This window comes from Bombina bombina, chromosome 9 (genome assembly GCF_027579735.1).
Source record: "Bombina bombina isolate aBomBom1 chromosome 9, aBomBom1.pri, whole genome shotgun sequence".
NCBI classification, from domain to species: domain Eukaryota; kingdom Metazoa; phylum Chordata; class Amphibia; order Anura; family Bombinatoridae; genus Bombina; species Bombina bombina.
This window is the reverse complement of record NC_069507.1, coordinates 223,106,866-223,125,615: the sequence shown is the minus strand read 5'-3', so window position 1 is coordinate 223,125,615 and position 18,750 is coordinate 223,106,866. Positions and strand designations below refer to the sequence as shown.

Here is an 18,750-nt window from a genome sequence, read left to right as displayed (position 1 = left end):
AGCCAAGTCCGAAACGTCGCCTGTATTTCACTGCTTGTAATAAAAATGTTATAAAAAAACAACTTGGAGTGCTGCAGCCATTTCTATTTTGCATATTAATACCTGTCAAGGTGAGACAGCGGCTGCTTGCACCCTTACCGAGGACAGAATTGGTGCTGGACGTTAACTTGTTTATATATATATATATATATATATATATATATATATATATATATCATACAATCACTCCATAAATCCATACCAAATACAATGCATATATAATTTGAGGAAAATATGCTAATAAAATAGTTTTTAACCATTTGTCAATAAAAAAGTCCCCGGATTTAATTTTAAAAATCTGGTATATATATATATGTTGAGCACCATTTACTTGAAAGATGATAATCTCTATCACATTAGTGGCTACTTGACCTTCTAGATTTATAAAAACATGTATTCACCCTTTACACACCAAGTGTAGTGTAATAAAACTTGAAGTGTGTGTTGAAAACTAGACTTTCTTGACAAAATGAAATCCATGTATCAATGAGACAAATGAAAAAGACTTATTTTTCCCACAAGGGCTAACAGATACATCTAAACATTTCCAGACTATTATGCTGGACCAGGAGGATGGGTGATCAAGAATTGAGTCTCTGCAGTCTGAGACAGACACAGGGCATTTTATTGGCAGGTTGGCATGTGCTCTGTTGAGGCAGTCCAGGGGTGTGGTCATGTAATCTGGGCTTCACTTTGTGTGCAGGGGGATAGCAAGACAGTGCTCACAACCAAGCCTGCAAACTATGGGACAGTTTGGGATCATGATCCTATAAATATGTCTGATGAAAGAAATGGTGAATATTTAATCCACTAGCAACCAAATTCAGAAATAATTGGTTATGGTACCTAAAGCTCTTACAAAAAAAAAAGGGAACTAGCAGGCCTCACATTATCAGCAGAGCCTCTTTCCTTCAAATGATGGACCCTCCTCTAGATATCACTGTATATGGTTGATGTTAAAAAAGTAAGTACCTATATTTGTATCTACGCTCATGTATTTTGTCATTTCATTTCTGCTACCAACAAAAAAATTGTGGAAGAAAACATTTTTTTTTCTTCTGTAGTATTTTTTTTATTTATTTTTTTACTTTTAATTTTTAACTGGAACTCCAAAATGATCTATTTTCCTCAGAGACCCTTGAAGAAGACAACACAAGGAATAAAGCGATCTGTACAACACACATTATGAAAGTAGATTAAATGAAAAAGAAGTTTAATATTCGCTAAATATGTAAAATTTGTGTTTAGCAGTAAGTGATCAGTAGCTTGCAGTCTGCGCGCTCCAACCGCTTAATCCCAAGGGACCAGAGATGGACTCATGATGAGAAAAGAACGCCCAATGCTGGTGTGGGGCATTGGTGCTAGGATTGGAGGTAACCATGAGAATCCCGCCCCGGGGGCCGCACCAGGAAGCGATCCTAAAGCTTGTGACCCAGAGCTGGGACGGGCGGGTTCTTAGCTGGATGGTGAAGGTGGTGGTTGATCATCTGATAAGAAGAATAGGAAGAAACATTGTAACAGTTCTGTACCCCGGTTATGGATGCACCGGTCGGGCCTGGTGATGCCCAGCTACCGCTCAGCGTGGGCCTGATCGGTAATGAGTGCAGATGTGCCCGTATGAATGTATTTGTACCGCGTGTGTCTGTATATCAGGGTACCAATGTTATGTGTATGTATGTATGCTATATATATATATATATATATATATATATATATATATATATATATATATATATATATATATATATATATATATATATATATATATATATATATAGTTACTACTATGAAATGTGTGTGCTTGTATGTATTTATCGCACCTGGCACCACGGCAGTTTTACTCTGCATTGCTTGATCTCCCAGTTTATTGGTTTATACTTACTCTTCAAATATGTTGCCCCCTACTTTCATATTGAGTAAGCCCTAATGATAGAGTGGCAAGAAAGACAATCACAGTCTTATGGCTAACTATTCATGGGCGGTGGTCTTATTTATGCTGAGATGTAGCCAATCATGATGTCCTGGTGACACAGCCAGAAATCTCAATCACATAAATGATTTGAGTTAGGGTTAAGGCTTGGGCTACCCCCTTGGATGCGCTCTCTGCCATATAACAGAAGTACCTCCCCTCTCTATGGCAATGCTGTCTTGACATTCCTGTGGCCATATACTTTTTTTTTTTTTGCTCCTAGAATATTGCCATGGGGGTGGCATTCCCTGTGATAGCCTGCATAGTATAAAGCTGCAAGTTTGCCATAGTTTTACCCTTAGACAGAGAACTTTCGTATGCTGAGATGTCATCTGAGACCTCCCAGTACAAACATGTTGCTGACAACAAACCTGCATAACCCAAAGTAATGTTTTAGGGCTAGAGTAGTTGACCCATCATCACACACCACCATTAAACAATTCTTGCGCATCTTCACTCATACTCTGAAGTTACATCAATCAATTTTATTTGTACAGTTGAACAACTAGTCTGCATTATTCTACCATCTCTGTACACACTGCCCATTCTCTATATCATTTTTGTTATCATTGTCCTACTACTTTATTCAGAAACTGCGTCATACATCTGTCTTGGTAACCTAAATCCACGTTCTGCAAATATGATTGGTTCACTTTATTGCAGTATGCCGCATTGTGACCTTAGGTTCTCTGTGACTTCTATAACCTATGCGTTTACCATTACATTTCACATGTATGTATCTTGCCCCTGTGGTTGAGTGTGTTCTACATTGCAGGTTTTTGTCTCTGGTGGAGTATTCTTTCTTATGCTTGTTATCTCTGTAGACCAGCGTTTCTCATCCGTGGTACTCAAGTACCCCCAAAAAGGTCAGGTTTTCATTACAGCTGAACACAGGTGAAATAATCAGCTGATCAGTAATCATGTTTACTAACCAGCTCTCACCTATCAGCTGATTATGTTACCTGTGCTCTAGTTCAGCTACAATGAAAACATGGCCTGTTGGGGATACTTGAGGGCTGCAGTTTTGAAACACTGCGCTAGGCCCCCTTTTTTTTCTCTTTCTTTTAGAAAGTGTTTGCTCTTTCTCTACTTGTATTGAACTCCTGTATTGCAAAGTGGCAGATGACCCTGCAGATTTTATATTCTCTGTAAACTCCATATTTTGTATTTGCATAGCCCAACTATAATGCAATTTTGCATTATCCATTTTTCCTCTCTTCTTTGGTACCAATGTTCTCCATTTGTGGTACTCCACTCATTTAGTCTAACCCATAATTAGTCCTTTCATCTCCTTTTTACCATTTCCAACAAACTATTCTAATTCCCTAGTTATCCTTAATCATAAAGAGAAGAAGAAAAAAAGAGAATCTCTCCCATCCTCTCTCCCCCAATTCAATTTTATATTGGCAATTTGTTCTATATAAGCTATAACATCCCTACCCTGAGAGCACACAAAGTCCTTCCAGATCTTACAAAAGGAATACCCTCTTACCCCATCTAACTTGGATTCAATCAGGCCCATTTATCAAGCTCCGTACGGAGCTTGAAGGGCCGTGTTTCTGGCGAGTCTTCAGAAAGACCAGAAACACAACTTATGAAGCAGCGGTCTAAAGACCGCTGCTTCATAACCCTGTCCGCCTGCTCAGACAGGAATCGCCGGAAATCAACCCGATCGAATACGATCGGGTTGATTGACACTCTTGTGAGCTGCTGGTGCAATGTTAAATGCGGAGAGCGTATTGCTCTCCGCATTTAGCGAGGTCTTGCGGACCTGATCCGCAGTGTCGGATCAGGTCCGCAAGCCCTTTGATAAATGGGCCCCATAAGCTGCCTTAATCACTGAGTCTAGTAACAGTCTTCATACTTCCACAATAGAGGGTATTTTGTGGGTAACCCAATTCTTGAAAATAAGTGTCCTAACAATTATTACCGTGAGTACAAAATTAACATTTCTATCCCAAGAAATATGAGGACAGATTCCCTTTCCAATTGTACCTTCCCTTTAACTATGTTAGAAAGAAAATATTCCATCCTTGCCCAGAACTGCTTCAACTTGGGACAATCCCACATCAGATGACCTAAATTTGGATCCTGAAGACATTTAGGGCAGACATTAGACACCTTTTTGTTCCATTTAGCAACTCTATGTGGAGTTAAGTAGTCCTTATGCACCACTCTAAATTGTGTTTCTCTATAGTATGATGAGGAAAAAAGTCTGAGTTTTTTTTAGACTTTTCAACAATACTTTATCTAAGTCCACTAGATCTGCCATTTTTGTCCAGTAAGACATTAGATCCAGTATTGAAGAGGTTTCTTCTATAGACAGAAGAAATTTATAAATTAAGGACAATGACCCCTTCCCTGTTTTTATAGAGTCAATAAGGGGGTGGTCCACCCATATTTGAGGGACATTCCTTATTAAACTAGGAATATAACTTTTTATCTGAAAAAAATAAAATATGTTTTCTTTGTACTGCTGGGATTTTTTTTTTAAATTTGTCAAAAGTATATAATTTATCAGACGTATGGTCATAGAAATCTCTCACAACCAGCGCTTTAGATGGCAACCATCTTTCCATTTCCCCTTATCGGTAACCATTAAGAAATATTTAGCGCTATTCCCAGATGCTTAGATAAATTTCTCCAGACCCATAATATGTCCCTATATAAGGGATGCTCAGATATATTTCCCCCCAAATCTTTATTTGACTCGAAGATAACAAAATTCAAAGAGAACGGAGAGCAAACCTGATTTTCTAAGGACTCATCCGAGTATATAAAAGACCGTAACAGCCAGTCCACAGGTAAACGCAAGATAGAAGCGTGGTTATACCATTCTAGATTAGGTAGGGCCATCCCTCCTTTACAATATGGTTGATATAACTTAGCGAGTTTAATTCTTGCCTTCCTCCCACTCCATAAGAAATACCTCAGTGATTGGTTAAAGCGCCATAGATCAGAAAAGGAAGCATACTCAATGAATAGAGAATTTTCGGAATAATAAAGATTTTAAAAAGGGCTACTTTACCTGTTAAGGAAACAAACTGGGAATGTTGCCCAAGTTTTCAGCTTATCTCTACTATCCCCCAAAATTGGTAAAATGTTGTCCCTATACCAATTTACTGTATTGGCAGAGATTTTTAACCCCAAATAGTCCAGTGTTTTAGTTTCTATAAATTGGTAAGGCTGAGACTCCCCAGGATTTTCTTTTAGCCAAAGAATTTTGGATTTTGTAAAGTTAGTTTTATAACCTGAAACTGTGCTGTACTGATCCAAAAGGTTTACAATCTCATCAATCAGGTTCCTTGGATTAGCTACAAATAACAAAAGATCATCCGCAAATAAAGCAGTTTTAAATGTCACCTTACCTATGCTAATTCCAATTAGCAACTCTCTCAATCTGATAGCCAAAGGCTCTATTATCAAGTTAAACAATAAGGGAGACATGGGACAACCCTGTCGGGTTCCTCTTGTCAAGAAATCAATCAATATAGAAGCTCTAATATCTGAATAAATATTTGTAATAAAATCCTTAAATTGCCCTACGAACCCAAACCTCTCCAAGACCTGCAGCAGGAAGGGCCACTCCACTGTCGAAGGCCTTCTCTGCATCCAAGGATAGCAGGAAGGCCTCAGGCAGAGCAGAGCGGTCCTCTCCATACCGACAGATTACATGTAAGATTTTTCTTGTATTAAAGGATTACTTTCTGTTATAATTTTTAAGCTAAACAACTAACATATTAAAGTTAATAAACATTAATTAAAACCTACTGACCTATATTTTCTCCAAAACGAAGTTTCATAACGTTCTAAAAGTTATATCTTTTATTCGCCGATGATGTCACGTTATCCTGCCCACTATTTTCAGCACTGCGTGTTCAAAATACTTAAACCAATAACTTTGTGTTTAAAGCGCCATTTTGAAACCTAGGTATTGTAAGCGGATTGGTACAGAGCAAAGGATACCCACGGAGTGGGTTTGGAAAACAATTACATTTGCATACAAGATTTCTGATATACGGTAGAGATCTGTTAATGAAATGCTATTGATAAAAAGCGTATTTGGGGTAGTTAGTTAGTAACAGGCATAGAAAATATTTACTTACAGTGGCCCTTTAACCTCTGAGGCCCTTCCAATAATAAACCCTGCCTGGTCCTGATGGACAATTTTTGGTAATATTGGCTTCAGCCTTTCGGCCAAGATCTTCATTAAAATTTTATAGTCAAGACCAAGCAGGGAGATAGGTCTGTATGAGGTAATGTCTGAGGGATCTTTATTATTCTGAGGAATTAAAATAATATTGGCTCTTTTGAAACTTCCAGATGTTTTGTGATTCGTTCTAAAGTAGGCATTATAAAGATCAGTCAGAACAGGACCAATTTCTTCCCGCATAATTTGGTAGAACTCAAGAGGTAAATTATCTGGACCTGGAGTTTTCCCTCTGACCATAGACCTAATTTTTCTGTGGACCTCATTTTCGGTTATTGGTTGATTCAATGCTTCGCAATCCAAGTCTGAAACCTTAGGAAATGTAACATTATCCAAGAATTTTTTTAATATTTCCTTAATCTGGGTACTGAGATGTATATAAAACAGGGTAGAAGCTATGGAATAATTGCGAGATTTGCTCTTGTTCTGTATAGATTATATCTTTTACTTTCAAAGCTGCCACTGGTTTCCTCCTAGTTTGCCTCTTAAACATTGAGGCCATAAGAACAACCCTCTTTAGTGATTAATATGCTTTCATTTTCTGGGTCTGCATTGGACTGCCTGGTGTGAAATGAAATGGCTACATTTAACCACCAATCGGCAAGCGCAACCCAGGTGCTGAATCAAAAATGGTCCGGTTTCTTAGCATAGATTCTTGGGGCGCGGTCCGATATACGGCGCAGGTTTCCACGCTTGCGCCGAAACCTGCGCCGTATATCGGACCGCGCCCGTAATTTCACCTCGCACATTTGGCTATCACATATACAGCGCCGCCAGTTGCTAAAGTGCCGTAAGTCAGACAAACTAGTGATGTCCAGAAATAAGCGTAAGTACAAATTTCTGGAGTCGCCAGTGACTTAAGGCACTTTAGAAACTGCCGCCGCCTAAAAAACGAACTAAAGTATAAAATATCCCATAACTGTCTAACACGCCTCTTAAAAATAGCCCGACACGTATACCCCTCTATCCGCAATCCCCCCTCTCACTCCTAACAATAAATGTATTAACCCCTAAACCGCCACACCCGGACCCCGCCACCTATATTATATGTATTACCCCCCAATCTGACCCCCCTACACCGCCGCCACCTATATTATATATAGTACCCCCTAATCTGAGCCCCCTACCCCGCCACCTATATTATCTATATTAATCCATAATCTTAGCCCCTACCCCGCCGCCACCTATATTAACTATATTACCCCTAAACCTAAGTCTAACCCTAACACCCCCTAACTTAATTATTATTTAAATAAATCTAAATAATATTAATATTATTAACTCAATTATTCCCATTTAAAACTAAATACTTACCTATATTGTAGCTATCTTAGGGTTTACTTAGTAAACCCTAAGATAGCTACAATATAATTAATAATTACATTACATAGCTGTAATGTAAATAATTACATAGCTATTTTAGGATTTATATTTATTTTACAGGCAACTTTGTATTTATTTTAACCAGGTACAATAGCTATTAAATAGTTAATAACTATTTAATAGCTACCTAGTTAAAATAATTACAAAATGACCTGTAAAATAAATCCTAACCTAAGTTACCATTACACCTAACACTACACTATCAATAAATTAATTCAATAAACTACAATTATCTAAACTAAAATACAATTAAAGGGACATTAAACCTAAATTTTTTCTTTCATGATTCAGATAGAGTATACCATTTTAAACAACTTTCTAATTTACTTCTATTGTCTAATTTGCTTCATTATCTTGATATTCTTTTCTGAAAAGCATATCTAGATAGGCTCAGTAGCTTCTGATTGGTGGTTGCACATAGATGCCTCATGTGATTGGCTCACCAGTGTGCATTGCTATTTCTTTAACAAAGGATAGCTAAAGATTGCAGCAAATTATATAATAGAAGTAAATTGGAATGTTGTTTAAAATTGTATTCTCTATCTGAATCATTAAAGAGAAAATTTGGGTTTAATGGCCCTTTAAATACACTAAACTATATTACAAAAAAACAAACACTAAATTACAAAAAATAAAAAAGATTACAAGAATTTTAAGCTAATTACATCTAATCTAAGCCCCTAATAAAATAAAAAAGCCCCCCAAAATAATAAAATTTCCCTACCCTAATCTAAATTACAAAAGTAATTAGCTCTATTACCAGCCCTTAAAAGGGCCTTTTGCGGGACATTGCCCCAAAGTAATCAGCTCTTTTACCTGTAAAAAAAGACCCCCCCCCCCATTACAACCCACCACCCACACACCCCTACTCTAAAACCCACCCGATCCCCCCCTTAAAAAAAAACCTAACTCTAACACCCAAGTGCTCCTTACCTGTCCTGAAGACCAGCAGAGAAGGTCCTGTTCCAGGCGGTGAAGTCTTCTTCCAGGCGGCGACCTCTTCTTCTTCCAGGAACCAGCCGGCGCGGAGCGGAGGAGTTGAAGACCGATGACCGCGGAGCTGAAAACCGTCCACTCTGGAACTGAAGACCGCGGAGCCATGGAGCGTGAAGGATCCTCTTCATACGATCTCCGCCGTACACTGAATAGGAATTCAAGGTACGCAATTAAAAATGGCGTCCCTTGAATTCCTATTGGCTGATTTGAGCCTTCAAATTCAAATCAGCCAATCGGATGAGAGCTACTCTAATTCTATTTGCTGATTTGAATAGCCAATAGAATAAGAGCTACTGTAATTCTATTGGCTATTCAAATCAGCCAATAGAATTAGAGTAGCTCTCATCCGATTGGCTAATTTGAAGGCTCAAATCAGCCAATAGGAATTCAAGGGACGCCATTTTTAATCGCGCACCTTGAATTCCTATTCAGTTTACGGCGGAGATCGTATGAAGAGGATCCTCCACCATCCATGGCTCCGCGGTCTTCAGCTCCAGAGTGGACGGTCTTCAGCTCCGTGGTCATCGGTCTTCAACTCCTCCGCTCCGCGCCGGCTGGTTCCTGGAAGAAGAAGAGGACGCCGCCTGGAAGAAGACTTCACCGCTTGGAACAGGACCTTCTCCACCGGTCTTCAGGACAGGTAAGGAGCACTTGGGTGTTAGACTTAGGTTTTTTTTAAGGGGGGATCGGGTGGGTTTTAGAGTAGGGGTGTGTGGGTGGTGGGATGTAATGGGGAGGGTTGTTCCTTTTTTTTTTTTTTTTTTTTTTTTTTTTTTACAGGTAAAAGAGCTGATTACTTTGGGGCAATGCCCCGCAAAAGGCCCTTTTAAGGGCTGGTAATAGAGCTGATTACTTTTGTAATTTAGATTAGGGAAATTTTATTATTTTGGGGGGCTTTTTTATTTTATTAGGGGGCTTAGATTAGGTGTAATTAGCTTAAAATTCTTGTAATCCTTTTTTTATTTTTTGTAATTTAGTGTTTGTTTTATGTAATATAGTTTAGTGTATTTAATTGTATTTTAGTTTAGATAATTGTAGTTTATTTAATTAATTTATTTATTGATAGTGTAGTGTTAGGTGTAATGGTAACTTAGGTTAGGATTTATTTTACAGGTAATTTTGTAATTATTTTAACTAGGTAGCTATTAAATAGTTATTAACTATTTAATAGCTATTGTACCTAGTTAAAATAAATACAAAGTTACCTGTAAAATAAATATAAACCCTAAAATAGCTACAATGTAATTATTAATTATATTGTAGCTATCTTAGGGTTTATTTTATAGCTAAGTATTTAGTTTTAAATAGGAATAATTTATTTAATAATATTATTATTATTTAGATTTATTTAAATAATAATTAAGTTAGGGGGTGTTAGGGTTAGACTTAGGTTTAGGGGGTAATATAGTTAATATAGGTGGCGGCATTGTAGGGGCTCAGATTAGGGGTTAATATATTTAATATAGGTGGCGGCGGTGTAGGGGGATTAGATTAGGGGTTAATATATTTAATATAGGTGGCGGCGGTGTAGGGGGATTAGATTAGGGGTTAATATATTTAATATAGGTGGCGGCGGTGTAGGGGGCTCAGATTAGGGGTTAATATAGGTGGCGGCGGTGTAGGGGGATCAGATTAGGGGGTAATACATATAATATAGGTGGCAGCAGTGTAGGGGGATCAGATTAGGGGTTAAATTTAATATAGCTGGCAGGGGTGTAGGGGGATCAGATTAGGGGGTAATACATATAATATAGGTGGCAGCGGTGTAGGGGGTTCAGATTAGGGGGTAATACATTTAATATAGGTGGCGCCGGTTTAGGGGTTACAAGACTTTATTAGGTATTGCGGTGGGGGATTGCGGTTGACAGGTAGATAGACATTGCGCATGCGTTAGGTGTTTAGGTTTTATTTTGCAGGCAGTTTAGAGAGTTACGGGGCTCCAATACTCAGCGTAAGGCTTACTACGCCTGCATTTTTTTACGAGGTGAAAATGGAGTAAGATTTCTCATATTTTTATTAAATATTAAACCTCTTTGCAGACTGTAAGATTGCTCATGGAATAAATAAAATCGAAGAGTAAAGATATTGCCATTTGCTTCTGAATAATTTTAAAATTTCTGACAGAAAAGGACACAAATGGAGATACTTTGTGGGTTTGGTGCTATCCAACTATTACAGAAGAGTTTAGAGAACTTCTGCTACGGAAATGTTGTCTTCGCGAAGAAAAGGAATCTGTGCACCCTTTTTTATACGGTCAATACAAAAGAACATGGTTCTATATCGCCTCCAACCAGGTAGAGAGTGGCTCCGTTTTGGAGAAGGTGAGTTGTTTTTTGTTGAAGAATGGTTTTGTATTTCTTTACTATAGCAGTTCCTCCCCTGGAAGAGCAGCCAATGGCATAAAGATAACAATATAATTGAAAGTACATTCTAGTGTAACAGTACAATTATTTAATTCAGTAAAGCATTGTATTATTAAAGGAAAGCTAGTTTCTGACTATGTTCAACCCATGCACACCTGGTACACTCCCATGCTATTGAAGTGAAAAAACAAGTACTGTGGGCACCTTAAAGGGCAGGTCCATATAAATATGAGTTGATTATGTCCTAATACGTATGAAAAAAATCTTTTAACAAATGATAGGTAAATGATCAAGAAAAAAAAAATCTTTTAACAAATGATAGGTAAATGATCAAGAAAAAAAACAACAGCCAATTGAGATGAATGTTAATAGTGTCAGGGATAGATTCCATCACTTCCAATATGTCCCAGTATATAGACATTTATTTGCAAAAATACGTTACATCATTAGACTCCTACTTAAAAGATTCAACTGAAGTTTTAAAGATATTGAAAAATGTTAAATGGGAAGAAGGTATGTGGTTAATCAGTTGTGATGTAACTTCATTATATACATGTATAAGCCATGAGGATGGCATAAATGCCGTTAGGTCCTTTCTACTAGAAGACAAAGAAATCAGAGCAGTACAACGAGAATTTATATTGGAGGGAATAAAATTTATCCTAACACATAATTATTTTTTTATTTGAAAAATACTTCTATGAACAACTGTGTGGAACAGCAATGGGGACTAGGTTTGCCCCCAGCTATGCAAATCTTTTCATGGGCTTCTGGGAAACTAGATTCTGGAAGGAGGCTGAGGTGGGGGCAAACCTAGTCCTCTATAAGAGATACATAGACGATGTCTTGATAATATGGAACGGCTCAGACACATCATTTAACAAAATTTTTGAAAGAATGAATTCAAACAACCTAAACATTAGATTCACTAAGGAAATGAGTCAGGAACATCTCACATTTTTAGATTTAGACATCCGGATTGAAAACAATAAGATACATACAAAGACATTTTTCAAACCTGTTGACTGCAATAACTTCATACATTCTACAAGCTGTCACCATACTAATTGGAAGGCTAATATCCCAGTAGGCCAAATGTTAAGAATAAAGAAAAATTGCAGTAAAGATGAGGATTTCATTCAACAATCTGAAATTTTAAAAATTAAATTTTTAGAAAGAGGGTATGACTGCGATAAAATAGAGGAGATCAGAAAAAAGACTGTGAATGTCAATAGAGATGATCTCTTACAACCAAAATCAAGAGACAAGGATATGTACTAATCTAAGAATCCCATATATAACTAAATACAATTCAAATCATAAACTACTTGAGAACATCTTCCACAAACATTGGCACATTTTGAAACAAGATAATCGTATAGGTGAACAGTTATCTGACCGCCCCCATTTTGTGTATAGAAAAACAAATAATTTAAAGAGTATATTAGCACCCACTGTATGTAATTCCAAAAAGAGATCAGATAAAGACCTGTTGGGTAATGATTTAAGAGGATTTTATCCCTGTAATCTTTGTAAATCGTGCAGATTTTCCAAAAAACAACTTGTTTTACCTCATCATCAACAGGGAAACAATTTAAAATTAATGAGCTAATTAGATGTACTGATAAAAATATTGTTTATTTAATACAATGTAAATGTGGGAGTCAATATATAGGAGAGTCGACAAGACCCCTTAGAGAACGCATACGAGAGCATCTATCATCAATTGAAAATGCTGACAAAGAGAGAAACCAAGATCTCCCAGTTGCAAAACACTTTAAGACATGCAACGGAGGTAATCTCACATATTTTAATTACATAGGGATAGCGAAAGTGAAGGATAAAAGTAGGGGAGGAGACATGGAAAAAATGCTTTTACAATTGGAATCAAGGTGGATTTTTAATGTCAACACTCTAATCCCCAATGGTCTAAATTTGGAAATGGATCTATCATGTTTCCTTAGGTAATAATTTGTATCCCACTAGGTTTTTAGAATAATAGTCTGTTTCTATATATCTGCCTAATTTAATCAAATAATATAAAAAAATTTATGATTCTTAGATATATATTTATTCTTAAAGCTTTTAGAAGTTAGATATATATATACATACACTTTTTATAGAGATCATTTTATAAGAATTTTTTTTTTTAACATAGAAAATATAAACAACCCAAATCAACTTTAATTTTTTTTTAATTTTTTTTATTTTTTTAGCCAAAATTTAATATTAAATTATTTTTGCCAAATTCTTGTAAAAACAAAATATGTGAGTAAATATTTCAGTTGATAAGGATTTATGTATGTATAAATAAAAGTCTCTTTTAAATATAAATAAACAGCCAATATACATGTATGTTATTATATTATTATATTTCTATTTCACATTATGAATGCCTTTAGTATAAGCTGCCTTATTATTAGAACACTGAAGTTTGCACTTTGTTTTTACACCTATAGGTACTTTAAGGTTCTCTTTCATTTATTCTCTTCTGAAAAATTAGGTACTATTAAATATACCCTTTTCTTAGAGATAAAAAGAGTCCCACACTTCTTGATATGTGTATCTTACCAATACAAATAGTTCTAAGTAACCATCCGGTTTTAAAAATACATATTTTGTCTTGTTTATGCTAAATACATGGGTGGTTCAGCTATTAAGGATCTCACTAATTGCAACACACCACCCCTTTGGATTAACATTACAGACAGAGCTATAAAAGGAGCTCATTTAGAAGAAAGTAACAGGCTTGACAAAGGCTCTGCTAAGAGCTGAAACATTGCCGGAACTATTTTCTTCACACTATTGTGGCTCACTAAGGACACCGTACTCCAGGAAACACTGAAGCAACAAACGGACATCACACAGCTGAGGGTGGAATTCCAGAATTTGCAGGGGAGAGGAGCTTGGCGGCTTTCTTCCCATCACACACAGAGGGTTCCCAGAGCTGTTTCATGCTGGCGGTATAACTGCTACACTGTATTACAAAAACACTTGGAGCTCCTGAACAAATTAAGGTACTATTTCTTCACGGCTATAACTTGCACAGGATTGCCGTTTTACACCAATCCTAAAACTTTGAAATTGAATTGAGCATCATTGTTGCAGCTCATTGTTATTTTGCTTAAATAACCAGGATTCGTTTTCTCTCATTAGTACTGCTTTTTTGCTTCCTTAACCCTGTCTGCAGCAGAGGCTAAGTATTTTGAAGTGTCTTTAGAGGTCTTCTCTCTACATAGATAGGTCACTTACAGAGAATCACTTATTTTATATAAACAAGTTTTTATGCATTTATTTATGTACATTTAGTATTGCCTTTTTATATTTATCTCATTGTATTAATTATTTCGCTTACAACTCTTTAATACATTTAGTAAAGTCTAATTAAATTATATTTTAACATTCATCTCAATTGGCTGTTGTTTTTTTCTTGATCATTTACCTATCATTTGTTAAAAGATTTTTTTCATATGTATTAGGACATAATCAACTCATATATTTTTTTTGACCTGCCCTTTAAGGCGCCCACAGTACTTGTTTTTTCACTTCAATATTCCTTTTGCTAGTTTGTAGGGAACTAGTATCCATCTGGTGCTGGTCCTTGCTGTTGGATTTATAGCGCAAGAAGTTTAATCTTTTTTTCCAATACACTTCCATGCTATTCCTGAGCAGGACACACCCAGTGATTGGCCGATATGTACTTATGTTGCACCTGATTGGCTCACTTGCTATGTCCATAGGGGTGGCAATGCATTGTGCCTGCATGTGCAACTTTATGCATTAAACACATGGCCAGAAACAACAATATGTTTATTAATAAATGCATATTATACCAGAATGTCCATTAAAACTATAAAATAATAGCTGGTTTATATGTGTGTGTGTGTGTTTTTAATGAATTAATAATAATGACTCTACTGTTTTGTGAAGTGGTGTGCTCTTTAATTTCCTTAATAGCAAAAATGATATATACGTAGGCTATTATGCAGTTAGATCTTATCCTGTTACTAAACATGCACAATTGCACACAGTGTCTTGCATTAGCAGTTGTACACACAGAGAAATGTGCATTTGAAGGAATATTTTGTTCAGAAAATGATTAGAACACTATGGCTATCGTTAATGTTATTTCAAATGATTGAGGGGTGCCCTTGTCCTTTTTAAAGTAAGCATTTTCAGAATATATATATATATATATATATATATATATATATATATATATATATATATATATATCACACAGTATCTCACAAAAGTGAGTACACCCCTCACATTTTGTAAATATTTATTTATCTTTTCATGTGACAACACTGAAGAAATTACATTTTTCTACAATGTAAAGTAGTGAGTGTACAGCCTGTATAACAGTGTACATTTGCTGTCCCCTCAAAATAACTCAACACACAGCCATTAATGTCTAAACTGTTGGCAACAAAAGTGAGTACACCCCTAAGTGGAAATGTCCAAATTGGGCCCAATTAGCCATTTTCCATCCCCGGTGTCATGTGACTCGTTAGTGTTACAAGGTATCAGGTGTGAATGGGGAACAGGTGTGTTCAATTTGGTGTTATCGCTCTCACACTCTCTCATACTGGTCACTGGAAGTTCAGCATGGCACCTCATGGCAAAGAACTCTCTCTGAGGATCTGAAATTTTTTTTTATCCTCTTAGAAGGAAGCCTCTTCTAAAGATGATGCACAAGAAAGCCTGCAAACAGTTTGCTGAAGACAAGCATACTAAGGACATGGATTACTGTAACCATGTCCTGTGGTCCGATGAGACCAAGATAAACTTATTTGGTTCCGATGGTGTGAAGCGTGTGTGGTGGCAACCAGGTGAGGAGTACAAAGACAAGTGCGTCTTGCCTACAGTCAAGCAGGGTGGTGGGAGTTTCATGGTCTGGGTCTGCATGAGTGCTGCCGGCACTGGGGAGCTACGGTTCATTGAGGGAACCATGAATGCCAACATGTACTGTGACATACTGAAGCAGAGCATGATCCCCTCCCTTCGGAGACTGGGCCGCAGGGCAGTATTCCAACATAATGACTCCAAACACACCTTCAAGACGACCACTGCCTTGCTAAAGAAGCTGGGGGTAAAGGTGATGGACTGGCCAAGCAGGTCTCCAGACCTAAACCCTATTGAGCATCTGTGGGGCATCCTCAAATGGAAGGTGGGGGAGCACAAGGTCTCTAACATCCACCAGCTCCATGATGTCGTCATGGAGGAGTGGAAGAGGACTCCAGTGGCAACCTGGGGAACTCCATGCCCAAGAGGGTTAAGGCAGTACTGGAAAATAATGGTGGGCACACAAAATATTGACACTTTGGGCCCAATTTGGACATTTCCACTTAGGGGTGTACTCACTTTTGTTGCCAACGGTTTAGACATTAATGGCTGTGTGTTGAGTTATTTTAAGGGGACAGCAAATTTACACTGTTATACAGGCTGTACACTCACTACTTTACATTGTAGCAAAGTGTAATCTGTGTTGTCACATGAAAAGATATATAATAAAATATTTGCAAAAATGTGATTGGTGTACTCACTTTTGTGAGATACTATATATATCCTATATATATATATTTTCTTATCCTTCCATATTTCTCATACTATATATATGTCATATGATGGATAAATTGTATGATATGCCAGATACAAATGTAAAATTAAGCAATAGTTATTTATATAGCAATACAGGCAGTCCCCGGGTTACGTACAAGATAGGGACTTTAGGTTTGTTCTTAAGTTGAATTTGTATGTAAGTTGGAACAGGCACTTTTTTTAGGTGAAACTCTAGCCAAACATTTTTTTTTGTTTTGGATAGCATAGGATAAAGTTTGTTTTGCTATCTGAGCCCCTGTTCAGAAAATTTCACATCACTTTCTGTCCTTGTGACAATTGGATTTTCAGTATTTTGGATTATCCTGGAAAGAAGGATTGTTGATAAAGCTCTATTTTCTCTGTATGTAAGTACGAGTTGTACTTAAGTCGGATGTCTGTAACCCGAGGACTGCCTGTATATATATTGGTACTTGGCATTACTGTAGTACTGAGTATTGTTAGTAAACTTTCAGAAGGTAAAGGGACATGGTACTCAAACATTTGTAGCTATCCATATGAATGGGAAACATTTAACCCTGTTCAAAATGTTGTTTTTTTTGTTGTTGATTTTTTTTGGGGGGGGGGGGGGGGTTAGCTGAAAACAAAGTGTATTAAAGGCTGTTTAATTGGCTATGTACTTCCTACTAATATATATTGGCTGTTATGTACTTCCTACTAATATATATTGGCTGTTATGTACTTCCTACTAATATCTATTGGCTGTTATGTACTTCCTACTAATATATATTGGCTGCTATGTACTTCCTACTAATATATATTGGCTGCTATGTACTTCCTACTAATATATATTGGCTGCTATGTACTTCCTACTAATATATATTGGCTGCTATGTACTTCCTACTAATATTTATTGGCTGATATGTACTTCCTACTAATATTTATTGGCTGATATGTACTTCCTACTAATATTTATTGGCTGATATGTACTTCCTACTAATATTTATTGGCTGATATGTACTTCCTACTAATATATATTGGCTGTTATGTACTTCCTACTAATATATATTGGCTGTTATGTACTTCCTACTAATATTTATTGGCTGTTATGTACTTCCTACTAATATATATTGGCTGTTATGTACTTCCTACTAATATATATTGGCTGCTATGTACTTCCTACTAATATTTATTGGCTGATATGTACTTCCTACTAATATTTATTGGCTGATATGTACTTCCTACTAATATTTATTGGCTGATATGTACTTCCTACTAATATTTATTGGCTGATATGTACTTCCTACTAATATTTATTGGCTGATATGTACTTCCTACTAATATATATTGGCTGATATGTACTTCCTACTAATATATATTGGCTGATATGTACTTCCTACTAATATATATTGGCTGTTATGTACTTCCTACTAATATTTATTGGCTGTTATGTACAGTGATGTTAGAGTTTATAGCTGATACTGTTGTATTAGTTTTTATTTAAAGGGACAGTGAACACCTTGTAATTAGAAGATTTTTTTGCTGTATTGCTATACAATATTTTATCACCCAAGTCTAAACATTTTTAAAACAAATTAACGTCTTGTTTGCTGCAATTGTTTCAATAGCCAAACCAAACCCACCACTTTCCTCATTTGGAGGAGCCAATCTGGGCTTGAGTTGCATAACTAAACTTTTTCAAATCTAAAGGTGTCCCTTTAAATAACTTTTACTTCACATTTTTTCAGGCAAAAACACCACATTTTCAACATCTTTAAAAACTGCTTTCATATGGAGATTTTTGTTGTTGTTGTTAGTATTATGTCCCTAACTTGGTGTGTTGTCTGTGCAGGTTACTCATTTTTGTGTTGTTCTGACTGCCAAGGACTTCAATCCTGAGAAATATGCAGCCTTCAGTCGGATTCTCTGCAGGTCAGTAAGGGAAAGGAGACCGATGAGGAGATGGTTAAAGGGACATTATATACTAGATTTTTCTTTGCATACATGTTTTGTAGAGTATCAAATTTATATAGCCTATACAGCCTTTTTTTATGTATAGTTTTGCTTATTTATTATTATTTATTTTTTTTAAAGTAATTTTTTATTGAGGCATGTATTATTATGACATACAGACATAAGAAATATATTGTCACATAATAAGTAAAACTTTAACATAGAATTGCACCGATTCCAGTGTAACAATAGTCAGTTATATACCATAATTAGAA

At 36.4% G+C, this 18,750-nt stretch overlaps 1 protein-coding gene across 2 annotated transcripts in view; it reads left to right on the top strand.

The window, feature by feature from the left end:
* Nucleotides 1–1,421: 1,421 nt before the first annotated feature.
* DENND10 (DENN domain containing 10) overlaps nt 1,422–18,750 on the top strand; it is a 35,535-nt gene continuing 18,206 nt past the window's right edge. Inside the window, exons 1-3 of one of the 2 annotated variants that reach the window (XM_053692669.1) lie at nt 1,422–1,633; nt 10,722–10,918; nt 18,375–18,454. In XM_053692669.1, the coding sequence (XP_053548644.1) occupies nt 1,576–1,633; nt 10,722–10,918; nt 18,375–18,454 (335 nt within the window). In that variant the 5' untranslated portion in view covers nt 1,422–1,575. The remainder of the gene's footprint in view (nt 1,634–10,721; nt 10,919–18,374; nt 18,455–18,750) is intronic. The other variant, XM_053692670.1, reaches the window with a different exon arrangement.